Below are 17,518 nucleotides of genomic sequence, written 5' to 3' on the forward strand. Positions count from 1 at the left end.
ATCTCGTCTACAGACAGACAGACAGACGGACAGCTAGACAGACGGACAGACGGACATGGTGATTCCAATATACCCCCCCTAAACTTCGTTTGCGGGGGGTATAATTATTTTGTAATGTGAGGATCAAAATTGTCAACCAAATATAGATTTCTTTAATTCATTTGACAAATATATACATGTGAGTAAAAACTAACTTTATTTCCCTGTACGATTTCTGGTGATGTACTTACAGGTCATTATTTTAACAGCAATGAGTGTACTTGACCTAATGAGAGTAGACCTGAGGCCTGTTTAACAGAGCAAACTTTTAACAGAACGATCGTTTGTGAGCGCTCGCCAAAATTCCTTATGCCTCCAATAAAAAACATTTGCGAGTGCTCGGTCTGTTGAACAGGCCTCTAATGAGAGTACACTGTACAGATCAGCAATGACAAAGGGCCTACCTGATTTTGGTGCTTCTGGAAGACACAGACTTGTCATACTTGGATACTCGACAAGTGTACTGCGAACATAAAAATAAACATATTTTTAACAAGTAATCAACATAGCTCTTCAACTCAACCAAAATCATGCAGTGAGACAAAGTACCATATAGCAGGTTATTTTTGCGGGGTGCTAATTTTGGCATTTTAATTACACCAAAATTATTGTCATACCTATGAGGAGGCAAAACGCCAAATTTTACACCTGCCAAGAAAACCTGCTATACGGTAATTTATATCAGTACATGTACATGTATACCTTTCATAAATAGAAATATTTTTGGGAGAATTCAAAACAGAACAAGGGAATTCTATTCAGTGGGAACAATTACACATGCTTCAAATGTTCTTGTATTATGAACAAATGCAGCCTACAGACCTGGTACTCGTCAGTGTAGAAGGTCCTCAGCTCCGGACATTTTCTTTTGATGTCCTGCACCAGATCTTTGGTGCGTCGGGTTCCGACCGGGATGTTGTGGATGTGATACTGAGCACAGAGATAGCGTCTTACTCCATCTGCACACACGATGTAATCCGTCAGGTAGTTCACAAAGCCAAACTGACTGTCAAAGGAAATTAGGAATGACAAAATCTTTCTAATTATTACAAGCTATGTAAATTAAACAAGAGAAGGTGTCCAACTGCTAAACGCACATGAGATCTTGGTTTCAAACTACAATAATCTCTTAACAACTTTGTCATGAACATCAAACTGCCAGTACTTTTTCAAGTGTACACACGTCACAGTAATTCAGTAGTTCAAAACTACAACATGTACACTTGATTCTTATGTCATAAGATGGACAACTCTGATGTAATTTTTGTAGAATCAACTCATTCAAGAAAAAGAAAATCCTACCCCTGAGTGTAAAGAATTGAGAAAGCATAATTATCTCACCCTTGGAAGAAGGCATGGCCATTCATTTAATCAAATTGCCAAGTTTGGTTGAAGTTGGCCCAGTGGTTTTTGAAGTCAAAAAGGTGAAAAAGGACAAGATAGGGTAACAGCCAAAACTGGCCTTTTATTTGATGTAAAAATCAGAACACTGGTGAATGTGTAATAGTTTGTAGTTAAGAACTTAGTCATACACTGATGCTTTCTTTCAAACCAGCACTTGTTTTGATTCAAAGCTTACATGGAGGTCACAAGATGGTGCAGAAGTTAAGGATATTTTCCAGAATTCCTCAATTCTGGTGGAATTTCGTAATATTTGAGATACTTGTTTCTTTCAAAAACATAGAGCATAAGCTTGCCTATCTGAGATTTTCACACATAAACTGCATCTGATAAGTGTATAAAATATATAAATTTGGTAGATAAGCAAGCTTGTGCTCTATGCTTTCTGAAACAAACTGTGCTGTAAAACTGATGAAAATTTGCATTAAAAAAAAATTGATTTATATGTATTCTCTGACCTCGCTGTGAATTCTGTGTATTTCAAAACTTAGAACCAATACCGTAAATCTGGAAATTTTTGCTGTAGATAAATTTTTAGCAAATTTGCGAGTTCATTGCATTCGCAAAAATATTTTTCTTAAAAATAAATCACCAATAAGAAAATGTAAACAAAGCAGTGGTAATTCGCAAAATTTTGAAACGTAAAAATTAATCAACATCATTTTGACCCGAATTCGCAAAATAAAATCGACGTAAAAATTTCCAGATTTACGGTACTCATTTTGCCACGGATGACAACAGATTTTAAACTGTTGCATCATTCTAAAAGACACCCAAAATCAGGGGCCAAAAAGGGGTCTTACCCTATCTTGTCCTTTACAAAGAACTACGACAAGAATGACAATGATGAAGACAAATGACAATGAACAAATTTTTGCATCAAAAAAACCCATGTGTCACATGTGTCAGGAGAAAACAATTTATTATCTTTCATAACAGAAATCTATAAATGTAAATAATTTTTTATTTCAATAATCCTGAAGAAAAATAGCCCTCTTCCAGTTTTCTTAGAGGAGGTATTACTCTTAAGGTCAAGATCTAGTAAATGAAACGTGCCTACAGATTTATCAAACTTGTGAAATACATGTAAATTCCTTTATTGATGCTTTACAACTTTAGCTTGGTCAAATAAGGTGTTTCGGGGTATAATTTGTTGGTAAACAAGATGAAAAAATGTATTTCAAACTGTCATTTTCAATGAAAAATTAAAAAAAACAATCATGAATATGGGAGTTTTTTTCTTATTCGACAAAGGAAATGTATCCAGACTGCCTACAGTCTCTCAGAAAATGGTAATTAGTATGTTCGTGGCCTCTTCTTTAAATCAATATCAAATTTAATATAGGTATCCGGTTTACTTTTCATATGATTTCAAATTGAATGTCATGAAAATATCCTATTTTCTACATAAGTACGGGAAAAAGAAAGTTGAAATTGATTATGACGTCATAATGGATCTAGCACCAAAAAATTAGTCTAAAGTTATAATACTAGATCTTGACCTTAAGCAAAACATCATTACCATCCCTAAAATAAAAGTTCCATCTCAAGAAATCTTGGAAAAGTTATGTAATTGTGCAGTTTTATGTGTTCATGATTAAGTTTTTAATAGAGTATGTAATTACTTTTTATTCTAATATTCAATCTTTGAAAACCAATAGAGTCTAAGCTGTAATTCACCATCAATGAATGAATGATCATACCTTAGAATGTAAAAGAGTAATTACTGCTTCAATTAATAAACAAAAATTTAATCGGGAATGATTATAAATCAGACAAAGATCATTAATAATCATCAATTTATCATCTGTTTTAACGTACTAATTATCACATGATAGTATCAGGAAGTTCAAACAGTCCCTATATTTCCCATCAATACCACATTGTTGTGAATAATTTTCTCCTGTTAATCACAAATTAAGCAGCTTCCTGATCCCTTTTCCCAATGTTAACTTCATACTTTTTTTCTCTCTTGCTTTGGTCAAAGAAAGATTGCTTTGTTTTGAGTTAGTAACTTTTCCTATAAATTTCCATTCTGAGTATTACTTTTAAATTTTGGTCTTCTTCTGTCTCAAAATGTAAGGAACATTTGTTTGAATCTGTGTAATGTGTATATACTCTAGCTGTTTGTCTGTCAATCATTTTTATGCCCCCCGATCAAAAGATCACAGGGGTATATAATTTTTGTCCTCTCTACATGTACAGACATGTAATTATGCTTTTGCAAGACACAGGTCACAAATTACTTAGCATCATATGGTTTCCACATCATAAGACATTTCTGAGTTTTTGTAGAAGGATTTTATATTTTGTAACTTGCATAAATTGATTAAATATCAAAATATTCTTGATACTTATCTCTATCTTTTAACCTTTAAAATGTTCATCTTATTAGAATGAAAAAATATTGATACTAGGATAACAGATACACTGTAATTTGAAGTCATTGCAGTGAAAATCCTAATGACTCCTGGTATTATGAGGTCATAAATTTCATTTTCTGAGGAGATAATGGTAGGGTGTTAAATAGATTAACTCTACAATATGGACTTAAACACAGGAATAATTTATGTTAAATTCGTACAGAAAACCTTCTGAGGGTTTCAATTTTTTAAATCACTTTCTAGGACACATTATTCACCTTATCTAGTTTCATGATATTTTTAAATAAAAATAATGTTAACTAATGAATTAAAATGACTTTAACCTCTGATTAACATTTATGAAAATTACTTTAAATGCCAAGTGGGAAATGAACAAAATGCGATACAGAGGAATGAAAGTGGAACATAATAATATTATTTAAACCTCTGAATGCTCTCTAAACAGAGTACACTTGGACTTTTGTATCTGGGAATTCCAAAGTGTGGATGTCCATAAACAAGCGGGCGAGTCAGATTTTTCTCATTTGCTTGGGTTTTATGTTTGATCAGTATCTCAAACTTTTTTCAATGGACTCTCCATGTCCAAGTTATGAAAGATTTACTGAGTGTTAAAAATTTCTATTGAGAACGAACAAGCTGTGCAGGACCTTTTAATTTTTTTTTTGGGGGGGGGGTTTACCTATAACGAGAGATATTGTGTCTGGCGTTGAAGGCTGCCAGTTGCTGGGGAGGCACTTTCAAGGCGTTCACCCTCAGGTTCTGCTTGTCTCGGACTTCCCTCATAAACACGTTGTAGTCCTCCGTGTTCTCGAAGATAAACGCCCTCATGTCATTGGCACTGATGTGCATCTCGATGAACTTGGCTACTGCGGGAGACGTTGGATTTACCTGAAATATAAATAAAGACACATCAAATCCTGATTAAGGATGTACAACACACCTACCCCCAAAAATTCCTGTCGTTTAATTTTCGTTATTTTTGTATATTTAGTACATGACTATATCTACTGCATGTATGCACATTTTGGACAAAATCGTTCGAGTGGTTTTTGGACAGGAACTTCCAAAAGTTACCCCCCTTTAGTTGTTTACAAGGAGAGAAAATTTTTAATCAATGAACTACTTAAACCTTGATTTTCAAAAAAGCCAGGTTAGATGTAAATGTCAAATTTCATTGGCTTATTCCTTTAACAATTTAACACAAAAACATAGTCATCTTTTTGATATACATATCATCAAAATAATTTTTAAAGACCTTAAAATGAAAAACTATGAATTATCTAAGCCTTAAAAATTACGTATTTTTCAAATTCAAATTTTTTTTGTGAAAAAACCTGTCGTTTAATTTTGGCAAAAAACTTTCTTTAGGTAGCTGGTAGTAAAAATAATCTTCATGATTTTTTATATAATTTTTGTACGACCAGTTTTGATTTAATAGCGGAAAATTACCCCCTCCCCCTTTCTCAAAATATCACGTTCCCGCGCGTCTTTCAGACGGGGGTCGATCACTTTGTTATATGAATCTACAAATACGCATTAAAAAAATTAAATTGGAATATTGCTTTTGCTTCAAAAATATATTAACTTACAAATTTAAAAGTTCTCATATGTAAAGCGTATTTAAATGTAGATTTTTAGGCAATTTTTGAATACCCCTATCACCCCCACCCCTTCCTTTTTTTGCGTCGCAGACCATTAGCGTTTGACGAAACGTCGTTTACAGTGCAAATATATACTGGTATTTCATCATTTGAATCCCGGAGGTATGCATTAGTTTTTAAATTCATGAATGCGGCTATTGACTACTCTTTTTATATGTATCAGGAAAAAATTACTGAAGGATTTTAGTGTTTAGTCCATATATGTATGCGTTATGCATTCCATATCACATGAAACCTGAATACGAATTCAAGTTTTGTTGAACTTGAATATGTTGATTTTTAATTTTATTTCTTTAATTTTATTCATTAAAAAATGTGTATGTTCAACTCTCCTGTGATATAAATGGAATAACTGTAGTTTCTTTCATGTCATTATTTCAAACGAGACAGTATGTGGCCGTGGGGATACGACATTTGCATAGATGTACACCCCTCATGCTATTGTACGCATTTCTTTCGATGTCGTCGCTTCTAAAGTTAAAATGAAAATTCCGTATTCGTCCACATTAACTTCAAAATATTAAACATTAAACTCTTCCTCTATTTCAATTTATATCAAATCGCACTTTCTATTTTTTAAAATCTTATAGGCTACGATTTGTTTTGATTCGAGGAAATGCGAACCGACATTGTTGACAGAAAGTCAAGCGATTTGCTGCAATAGGATATTCATAAATGCAGATAATTTCAGTACAAGTGAACAATTTTTTTCAATTCTATACTTACATTGTGTATATGAGGTCTATAGTATTCAATTCTCGGATTTATCAGGTCTTGCTGTAAATGTATCTGATTCTGTGGAAAACCGTGAATAAAGGGAGGAAAATAAACATCTCCTACATTTTCAGAGTTGTTCCTCTTTGATCAGTAAGGGTCTGAGAACAACATCGATTTTACATTGTAAAAAGTTATTTTGTTTATTTATTGTTGTTTTATTTAATTAAAGAAGAAAAACAATATTTATATCGTAAATGCACAAACTGTAATGAAGACCATTAATCGGAATGTTATATAGCCAATTGTACGTAATGAGAATTTCGGCAATGTAAAATAAAATTTTCAGAATAAAAAAAAATGCTGCGCTTTGATCAAAAATACAATTTATTGTATATGAAATGAAATGAAATAAACATTAAGGGATGGTATTTTATGTCTTGCTTTTTACGGAGTTTAATCGGGTTAATTAAAAAATACAAGTATGGTACACACAATCACAGCCAAGCCCCATATCCCAATTTTCTTTCATAATTGATATACATCGGGATCGTTTTACTCGTCGTTTTGACGCTTTATTTTGGACGTTAAATTTGACGTCACGTCAAACGTTCAATTGAAATCGCAAGAGTTATCTCCCCCAGTGTGTTGTACGTCTTTAATAACGATAATTATTGACTTTTTCAAATGACATTTCAAAATTCATCTAGAAATGATTATCACCTGTCCATTAAATGCCAGAGATTTTTTCATTAAAATTTATTAAATGTCAAGTCTGATCCATCTGAACCTTGACAGGCAACTGAGCGCCATATATTAACCTTTTTCTCACAACTGCTTACAACAGGAGGCCCATGGGCCGCAACGCCAACCTGAGTAACTTTTGCTGTTCTTCACCAGACTGTTTAGAAAGCATCTTTCGGTCTTTCATCCAAAAAGTTACACACACTTCTGGATCAATTCCATTTATATAAACCCAGTACATGTACCATTCAGCTAGAGTACTTCTTAATGATGTGTACCTGTTACCTATTGACCTACAGTACTTACCGAGAGTAACAGAGGCAGATGGACTTGCCCCTGGAATTTGTCCCGATTGTCCTTGTACCACATGACAGCATCGTAAGTTGGTTTGTGCCTGTTCCTCAACATTTCAAGCTTACGGTTTTCAATATTCTGAATTTCCTTGAGTTCTTGTTGGAAACCTGTATATAAATAAAGACAAATTTTTAAAATTATTAAAGAATTACTTAATATCTTTTGTTGCCTTTTTTAATGAAATATATGAAGATAACGAACAGTTTTAAAGCTCAAAAGTCCATTAACAAAACAAAATCTGAGTAGAACAAACAAGGACCTCCAAAACATCAGAGGTGGGATCAAGTGCCATAAATGAGTGAGCATCCCCTTCCGATTAGTCACACCCACCGTGTGCTCTTTGTCATGAATAATAATGGAAAAATCTGTCGACAATTCAGTGTGTACGAATATAATGGCCTAACAATTGGTATGAAAACAACAGTCAGCATCTGACTTCATGATAACTTATATTTGCCGACAAGTCATTGTATCGACCATATAACTTACGAAATGATGACTTTAAATGAGGCTGTTGATACTCTTGTTTCAGCAACTTGTTTGTCAATAACTTACCTTGTTTTAAAAATTGTTCATACATAGAGGATACTCTTGCGTATCGAATCAACTGAAAGATATAAACCCCATATGCAGGTGATGAAGGTACATTGCTGCATAGGTAAGGGAAGTTGACGATTAAAAAGTTAATTATCTTGTTTGTCATAAATAAAATAGAAAGATGAAATAATCAGAAATATGGATATCCAACTTTAGTGCAAAATAAAATACCTTTGCAAAGCTAGAAATTCCTGATAAGAGGTAGCTCTACTTGTTTGTAATTACACAGAATATAAATAAACATTAAGTAGTACTAGAAACACATTCAATTATGTTGACCAATTGACTGGGGTGACCTAAAGATAAAAATTACCGTCCACTTGTCTTTTGAGGCCCTCGATTTCTCGCCGTACTCTGTCTCCGTCCTGTGTAAGCACGGTCATTCTCTGGTTTGTTCTCCTCATCTCATTGGTCACCTCCTCCAACTGGACCTGCAAAACAATCCAATTTAATAGGGAAGAATTTTTTTAGTACATTGTAGTTTAAACAAAATTTTTAGCAAGGATTTAATTTTGGCATTATTAGCGAGGGTGTTGAGATCACTAAAATTGAATATCGCTTAAAATTAATTGTGTTTTAGTTGTAATAGCTTCATTAAAGAACATTTTAAAATCGCTTAGATTACATCTCGCTAAAATTTAAATACCAATTTTTAACCTGGAGAAATCATTAAAGGATGACTGCACTTAACGCCGGTTTTGGGGTCTTTTTTAATCTCTGTTGTCACATCTATTTTTGTTTTCATTTTTGCCTTAAATCATTTGTTATAGAGTTTGGTCTATTTCCAAATGAAAGGCAATGTCATAAAGGTTATAAACTGCTTTGCAATAAAATAATTTGTTGTTTTCTTACCCCACCTCTCTGCAAATATAGGGAAATTAGACTTATCTGCCCTTGACTGGAGATAAGATTTATAAATATGCATAAGAGGTGGAGCTAATATTGTGAAGAGTGGTCTAAAATTAGAATAGTTACTATATTTATATTTGGTGCATTCTCTCTCTCTCACTCTCTCTCTGCATATGTTTGTCACTATTATTTTTGTAAGTTTTCAAATAAAGTATATAACTAATAACAAATAACATCGACCGGTAGAAATAGCCATTGATAATCAATAGCAATGGCTGATGTCAACAATTCGCGTGTTCGAATATAAGTGCCGACTAGCTCAGTCGGTAATGCACAGAATCAATAATATTGAGGTCTGGGATCGAGACCCCTTAACAACATTAAGACTTGCTTTATTTTTCCCTTTTTATAAAAAAAAATGAAAGAAAAACGTCACATTTACTTATGTTTTTCTTAATTTCTTCTCCCCATGAATTAGCGTGATGGGGATGGTATGATTTCATTTTTATTTACTGGATCTTACTTTGGATGTTCATGATAAGCGATGGTTCAAAACATAATAAATAAATCTCTTTTTTCTTGTAGTCTACTACGAACATGTAGAGACATATAATACACTCGAAAATATATACATGTAAATATAGTAAAATGAAACGCTTTGAGATAAATATAAGAAAAATCTTAAAGATATCTAAGAGAAAAAAAAATAACCCGTGGCTCGATAGGGATAAGTTGAAACAGATATGGACAATCACAATCGCCCAGCAGAATGCGTGTTTCCTTACACGTCACGTGATGGAATTTTAGTATTCACAGAGTTACCTGGATATAGAAATCACGTGGTTAATTATAATATTCAACAGTTAACAACGTGGTCAAAAAGGAGAACAATAGACAAACATGCGCTGACTATGTATTAAGCCTGTAAAAAGGTGGGCGTACTCATTATCCTATGGAGATTCCAGAATATGCGATGACCCCTCCCAATAAAAACGACTTCGAACTTCGTTAATACGAACTCTTAATTAACGTAATTACACAAAGTTTCAGTTAAGACATTGGCCATTTCTACCATTAAAAGAAATATGCCCGTTTTTTAAATTAATTATGTCGCAATATCTAAGTTTCTTTAAGTGCAGTCATCCTTTGTGTTCTGCCAAAATTTCCACATTATACAATACTTCATGTAAACACAATAATTTGAACTGCACTTTTCACATGCATTTCCAAACTGTACTTCATCCCCGATGTTTCTTCCAAACTGTACTTTAATTTCCCCTTTGTTTGTTCTTATACACATATTTTCGTAAACTTGCTTAATGACTATGTGTGTACCAAATAAAATTTTCCCCATTTGCATTACAATAGACAAGGGAGTTTAGAAAACTGAAGAAGATGCAAAAAAAAAACAACAGTTCTCCCATCTTCAAGCAAGATTTTTGACTTTGTGGTGTGTCTGTCCAAATCATTTTCCAAAAAGCTAGTTCTGAAGCTTCATTTTATAATTGCATTACAGAAAGCATCATAGTCTATCATTATGTTTGTGAGCTTAATTTTTGTTACACATTTCCATATTTGAATTCAACTCCTCTCAAACAAATATTTTTTCCCTCAATCATGAAAATTTGATCCCATGAAATATAATTAATTTTATTGCATACCACAGGAAACAAGGTACATGCAGAAATTAAACTTACTTAATAATCTGAAATTCACCTTTAATGGCTAAGAATTTAAAACAAGAGCAAGTAAAAAGAGATTCTTTTTTTTTTTTAAATTAAGCACTGACTATAATTTGTGGACCACCTTCTGTTACTTTTTGACCCACCTGAATATTTGCAGTTTCTACAGATGTCTGAAGCTCCTCTTCTAAAGCCTCCACTTGTCTCCTAAGGTCCACGATTCTACAATGTCATGGAAAATAGGTCAAAGTTCATTTTCTATGATAATTATAAAGACAAAATTAAATGAACAGGAAGTAGGTGCACAATTCTGAGTTTGACCTACTTTTGAAAACCTTTAACTTTAGTCATGAGCTGCCATATGGGGCATCTATGTTTCACTAAACACTTGTGTTTTAGCTGAAACTTCTTATAAATGACCTAAATGATAGACTTCAACTTTTTTTCCCATTAAGCAAATCCAATTTACCTTCTTTTTCTACTCTCTTCTTCACTTTCTTTTTGTTTGAGAAGATCTTGAACCTCTTGAAACTGGAAGAAAAAATATTTCTTAAGCTCAGAAACTTATCCAGTCATCTTCCTTCTAATTATCGATAAAGTGAATCAAGGGAAACAAAATTTTTTTTTCCAACACTGTGGTTTTCAATGGCTGTAATTACAGGTCACTCGCCATAAACAAGAATCTACTTAATATGGAAGATTTCTAGTGAATTTGCAGATTTATTAATCTTTTCATTTGTATGGATTATATAAGGAATACATGTACAGTGGCTGCAACGTTATTGTTGACAAACCAATCGTGTAGAATCATTCATGTATTGTGCGTGATCGTCCGTGTAACGTGCGAGATCGTGCGTGTATCAGACTCAATCGTTTGCGGTTTTAATCGTGCGGGATCATGCGTATAGGAACGTGTAAATTTCGTTTTGTAAGTTTTTATCGGAATGTTATTTGTTAATCAAGCATTTCGCTTGTTTTTTTTTTTATTTAAATCCAGATAAAATGAATGAAGCGCAATTTCCATAATTGATTGCGGAACGAACTAATTACTGCTTGTAAACAAGCAATATAGTAAGTCATACAATGTTATGTTCTCGTCAAATACAGCGCGACCTATATTGTGATAAATTGTACTTAGATGTTACTTTTTGTTTTTCTATGATTTTCAGACTGCTGTGATCAAGATATTATTTTAAAATCAATACATCAAAAATAAATATTTTTACAAATAAATAAACATCAGGGGTGTGCAATTAGCATCGCCCAACGCCCGGGGCTACCACTTTTTGGGGTCGGACTAGTGATTTTCTGCATGGAGGTAGCCCGTAGGGCTAGTAAAAATTATAACTATACACATGCACGCAATACATGAAAAGCACAACCTGTATTTTCACTCGTTTTTGCTATCAAATTCCCAACCAGTGAAAATTTTTCTGAAAACATGCTCCTACTCTCAATAAATCTCCATAATCTTATCTGTTTTGCAGCACTACCTGACTTATTTACTTCCAAAACGATCGTTTTTTCCTATTCCGAATTTCCTCTATTTTTTCGTTTATGCTAAATACATGCAGATATCTCATTAAATTATTTACGATCACTCAATCAACAGAAAGATAAGTATTTTATGACTCACTTAAAATATATTTATAGTGTATTTAATGATTTAAGATGAAAACAAAATGAATTAAATTTCATTCTAGTTGAGCTAGTGCAATGTTCAGAAAAAAGGGAAGATAATTTATCTAAATTCATTTTAATCTTCTTTCATTATAATTTATACATGATTTAATTTCATAGTGAGAATTAAACTTTGATTTTAAAAAGAATGACCTCAGTACCCTGACTTTTTCAAAAATTGATTTCTTTTCAACGTATAGTTTTTTATTTTAATTTTTGCTCCTATATTGGCTAGTAACTTTTCACTTGGGGCTAGTAACTTTATAGCTGCCATTAGCCCGTGGGCTAGTTATTGATTTTTCTAATTGCACACCCCTGTAAACATTTCTCAATGCTTACATAAGTATTTAGTCAGCGAATATGCGTACACATGGCATGATTTTCAATGTTTTGTTTATCAGTGTTTAATTCTGGAGCTTACTTGAAATTAATTTTTAAATTTCTACAAATAAAAAAATGTTAAATAATTGAGAAGATTAATTTTCGACATTCACAAACAATGAATCAATGGAAACATATGGATATAACTTGTAATCTAAGTCATTCCATGCTGTCATTTGCCCTTTCTGCATATTATGAAATCCAATTCAATCAAATTTAATGGTCAACCTATATATCTATCTTCTGATAGTACGAAAAAAATCCGTTTCTTTTTTTAGATCGGAGAATTGCCTAAATAATTATTTATAATCTAAAATATTACATGTAAGTCTTACATGTATGTAGTTACAGAAATATTCATTTCCATTTTTTTTTGTTTTTTTATATTTCAAATTCTATGAAATAATATTAATAATTCTTTGAAATCTTAAATCAGTATTAAACCATTTTTCGTTTTGAAAATATCGATTCCTAGATATTTTCAACTATTTTGAGTGAAGAATTGTGTGTTTGCATTAGCCGTTAGCAATCGTATAAGATCTTGTAACGTGTAGAATCGTGTGCGTGAAGGATCGTTCGTCTAACAGGTTTAATCGTGCATTAATCGTGCGTTAATCATGCGGAATCGTTCTTGTAAGTTGTCAACAATAACATTGCAGCCATTTGTATGGATTATATAAAGAATATGAATACAATATAAAACAAATATATATTTCAATTATCTACAAGTATATTCAATCACTAAAGGCTTAGCCATTTACATCACTACCAAAGTCAGTGTCCCATCTTTTAATATCAACTTTAATAAACTCTCTATATTATCCTTGAAGGGCCATTAGTTAGTACTTTTTATTTTAAGCGCTGGTGATAATTAGTTGATTCACGTTAATTATCACCTTGCAGTCCTCATGCAGCTACACTAGTACAAACATAACAGTCAGTCCAAGTGTTGTTGGTCTCTATCAGAAGGAAATTAAAATGGTCCTTATTGGGGTCAAGATTTGTGTACAGCCATGTTGATATACTGTAGAAGCACAAATTTTTGTGGGCATGAAATTTTGTTGATTTTTCATCAAAATCAGTTTCGTAGGCATTCAATTTCGTTGTTTTGAAAATAACCCTATTCAGTTCATAGTCATATAGATATTTTGTGTGGGATTTAATTTCGTTGAAAATGGTTTCAAATGAAATAAACAAAATTTAATCCCACACAAATATGCCTGCTTTTACAGCATCATGGGTAAATTACAATAGACAAGAGGCCAAGGGGCCACATCGCTCACCTGAGCAATTGGCTAGAAAAAAGCACATATCAGATCAGAACTGAAAGATAACTGAGGGTGGGGAGGGGGGAGGCTTGAATTTTAACCCCCCAGAGGGTCATGATTTGAACAAACTAGAATCTACAATACCTGAGGATGATTCCCTAAAAATATCACTAAGCTTTGAAGTACTTGAAAAGAAGATTTTAAAAGGTTTCCCTATATATTCCTATTTAAAACTTTTAACGGCTATTTGGCCCCACCCTACCCCCTGGGGTCATGATTTGAACAAACTTGAATCTAAACTACCTGAAGATGATTCCACATGAGTTTCATCTTTCTTGTCTCAATGGTTCTTGACAAGAAGATTTTTTCTATATATTCCTTTGTAAAACTTTGGCCATTTTGGCCCCACCCTACCCCCGGGGGTCATGATTTGAACAAACTTGAATCTACACTACCTGAGGATGATTCCACATGAGTTTCATCTTTCCTGGCCCAGTGGTTCTTGAGAAGAAGATTTTCAAAAGATTTTTCCTATATATTCCTATGTAAAACTTTGATCGGCCATTTTGGCCCCACCCTACCCCCAGGGGTCATGATTTGAACAAACTTGAATTTACACTACCTGAGGATGATTCCACATGAGTTTCATCTTTCCTGGCCAAGTGGTTCTTGAGAAGAAGATTTTTAAAGATTTTTCCTATATATTCCTATGTAAAACTTTGATCGGCCATTTTGGCCCCACCCTACCCCAGGGGGTCATGATTTGTACAAATTTGAATCTACCTGCCTGAGGATGAATCCACATGAGTTTCATCTTTCCTGGCCCAGTGGTTCTTGAGAAGAAGATTTGTTTAAAATGCCATTAATTTTTCTCTAATTCATAATTATCTCCCCTTGGAAAAGGGCATGGCCCTATTTGAACAAACTTGAATCCCCTTTACCCAAGAATACTTTGTAGTAAGTTTGGTTGAAATTGGCCCAATGGTTCTTGAGAAGAAGATGAAAATGTGAAAAGTTTACAACAACAACAACGACAACGACTACGACGACAACGACAGACAACGGACAAATTTTGATGAGAAAAGCTCACTTGAGCCTTTGGCTCAGGTGAGCTAAAAATGGGATACAGGATTGCATTCTGACGACAAGATCAAGGATTTTACGAGACTGAAAGTTCATGAAATCAAGCTTAAATCTGCTAATAGTTATGTAAACATGTATATGAAAAAAAATCGGGACTATAAATTGATATATTGGTTACCTGATCAGTGTACTTTTCGATTTCCTTGCTATTGCCATGGGCATCATTTGCATACTTTCTCAACACATCTGTCTGAAAAAAAAAATCAGAAATATTGCATTTTGCATGCACGTTTAACAGATTTGGAAAATCATTAACCAACTACAGGTAAACTTCATTATCTAGACATCGACGAGTTAAATTGAATTCAAAGTGCATATTGTTCATTGTTATTCAGTTACATTTTTTAAATAAAATCTTTAAGTTTTGTTAGCTATAGATTTCGACATACATGTAAATGAACGGTTTTACATTTACGCAGAATCGAAAAGATTTATCAATGATATTACCCAAGCTAAACATTAAACAATTAACGTATTAGAGACGCCGAGGGGGCTTGGAATTCCTCTACAAACACATTTCTACAGAGCAGTATGTAGTCAAAACATGGGTGTGAAAGGTGTGAATTTCTGACCACGTCGAGATACACGGAGTCGTCCCTGCGTGACAAGCGACCAGCTGACAAACAATTAGGTTAAGTAGAGCAAAAAATTGCCCCGATGTCGACATATACCAGGTAAATTTCGCTCTTGGGACTGTGAAAAACGTTGAGATAAGCAGGGTAGTCAACATTACCGAGGTCGACATATCAGAGTTTTTGCAAATCATTTATATAGCAAATAATGCTGTAATATTTTGATACCGCGATATATTGAACCCGGGTTCAAAATATCGCATAATATTTTGAACCCAGGTTCACTTTTTCGCTGCGATATATTGAACCCCCTTATAAAATATTGAACCCCTACCTTTTTCATCTAAGAGGTAGGGGTTCAAAATATTATGGCCATAATATACCGAGTCCCCCTGACCATTTAATTTTACAGGGAGAGGGGTTCAAAATATTATGGCCATAAAATATTGAGTCCCCCTGCCCATTTAATTTTACAGGGAGGGGGGTTCAAAATATTATGGCCATAAAATATCGAGTCCCCCTGTCCATTTAATTTATTAGGGAGGGGGTTCAAAATATTATGGCCATAAAATATCGAATCCCCTGTCGATTATTATTTACAAGGAGAGGGGTTCAAAATATTATGGCCATAAAATATTGAGTCCCCCTGCCCATTTAATTTTAAAGGGAGGGGGGTTCAAAATATTATGGCCATAAAATATTGAGTCCCCCTGCCCATTTAATTTTACAGGGAGGGGGGTTCAAAATATTATGGCCATAAAATATCGAGTCCCCCTGTCCATTTAATTTATGAGGGAGGGGGTTCAAAATATTATGGCCATAAAATATTGAGACCCCTGCCCATTTCATATTACGGGGGGGGGGGGGGGGGGGGTTCAAAATATTATGGCCATAAAATATTGAGTCCCCCGCCCATCTAATTTTACAGGGAGGGGGGTTCAAAATATTATGGCCATAAAATATTGAGCCCCCTGTCCATTTAATTTTACAGGGAGAGGGGTTCAAAATATATGGCCATAAAATATTGAGTCCCCCTGCTTATTCAATTTTACAGGGAGGGGGGTTCAAAAATATTATGGCCATAAAATATTGAGCCCCCCTGCTTATATAATTTACGGGGAGGGGGTTTCAAAATATTATGGCCATAATATTTTGAACCCCCCTCCCTCTAAAATTAAAAAGGGCAGGGGGACTCAATATTTTATGTCCATAATATTATGAACTCCCCTCCCTGTAAAATCAAATAGAAAGGGGACTTGATATTTTATGGCCATAATATTTTGAACCCCCCTCCCTCTTAAATTAAAGGACAGGGGGGTTCAATATTTTATGGCCATAATATTTTGAACCCCCTCCCTCTTAAATTTAAAGGACAGGGGACTCAATATTTTATGGCCATAATATTTTGAATCCCCTCCCTTATAAATTAAAAGGACAGGGGGGTTCAATATTTTATGGCCAAATATTTTAAACCCCCCTCCCTCTAAAATTTAAAGGAGTTGGGGACTCGATATTTTATAGCCATATTTTGAACCCCCTCCCTGTAAAATTAAATGGGCAGAAGGACTCAATATTTTATGGCCATAATATTTTGAACCCCCCTACCTGTAAAATTAAAAGGGCAGGGAATCAATATTTTATGGCCATAATATTTTGAACCCCCCTACCTCTTAAATTAAAAGGGCAGGGGGACTCAGTGTTTTATGGCCATAATAATTTGAACCCCAGGTTCAATATTCTATAGGGGGGTTCAATATTTTGCAGCGATATTTTGAACCCGGGTTCAAAATATCGCAGGGTTCAATATATTATATGACACCTGGACCGCGGACGGACGTCGACATATCCCAGGTTGTCGACATATCTGATGTCTAGATACCGAAGTTTACCTGTATGCAAAATAAAATATATCAGACATTAGGAAATATATATGTTAATTTCTATGAAATATACAAATGAACCGCATCATTCTGAACAGAAACCGAACTAAATCAATTGAACCCTGAATAGTCACAACCCTATTTTTTTTTTTTTTAAGACTTTTGATAC

At 33.8% G+C, this 17,518-nt stretch overlaps 1 protein-coding gene across 1 annotated transcript in view; it reads right to left on the minus strand.

Moving 5' to 3' along the window:
* Positions 1-17,518, minus strand: part of LOC134255660 (structural maintenance of chromosomes protein 5-like) — a 41,296-nt gene that overhangs the window by 17,549 nt on the left and 6,229 nt on the right. The window contains exons 7-14 of the mRNA XM_062738183.1: positions 15,016-15,087; positions 10,895-10,956; positions 10,572-10,647; positions 8,208-8,325; positions 7,250-7,404; positions 4,504-4,712; positions 862-1,045; positions 444-502 (exon numbers count right to left, since the gene is read on the minus strand). Of these exons, the coding sequence (XP_062594167.1) occupies positions 444-502; positions 862-1,045; positions 4,504-4,712; positions 7,250-7,404; positions 8,208-8,325; positions 10,572-10,647; positions 10,895-10,956; positions 15,016-15,087 (935 nt within the window). The remainder of the gene's footprint in view (positions 1-443; positions 503-861; positions 1,046-4,503; positions 4,713-7,249; positions 7,405-8,207; positions 8,326-10,571; positions 10,648-10,894; positions 10,957-15,015; positions 15,088-17,518) is intronic.

Source organism: Saccostrea cucullata, unplaced genomic scaffold, assembly GCF_032062105.1.
Source record: "Saccostrea cucullata isolate Sc308-1 unplaced genomic scaffold, CSIRO_AGI_Scuc_v1 ctg5290, whole genome shotgun sequence".
NCBI lineage: Eukaryota > Metazoa > Mollusca > Bivalvia > Ostreida > Ostreidae > Saccostrea > Saccostrea cuccullata.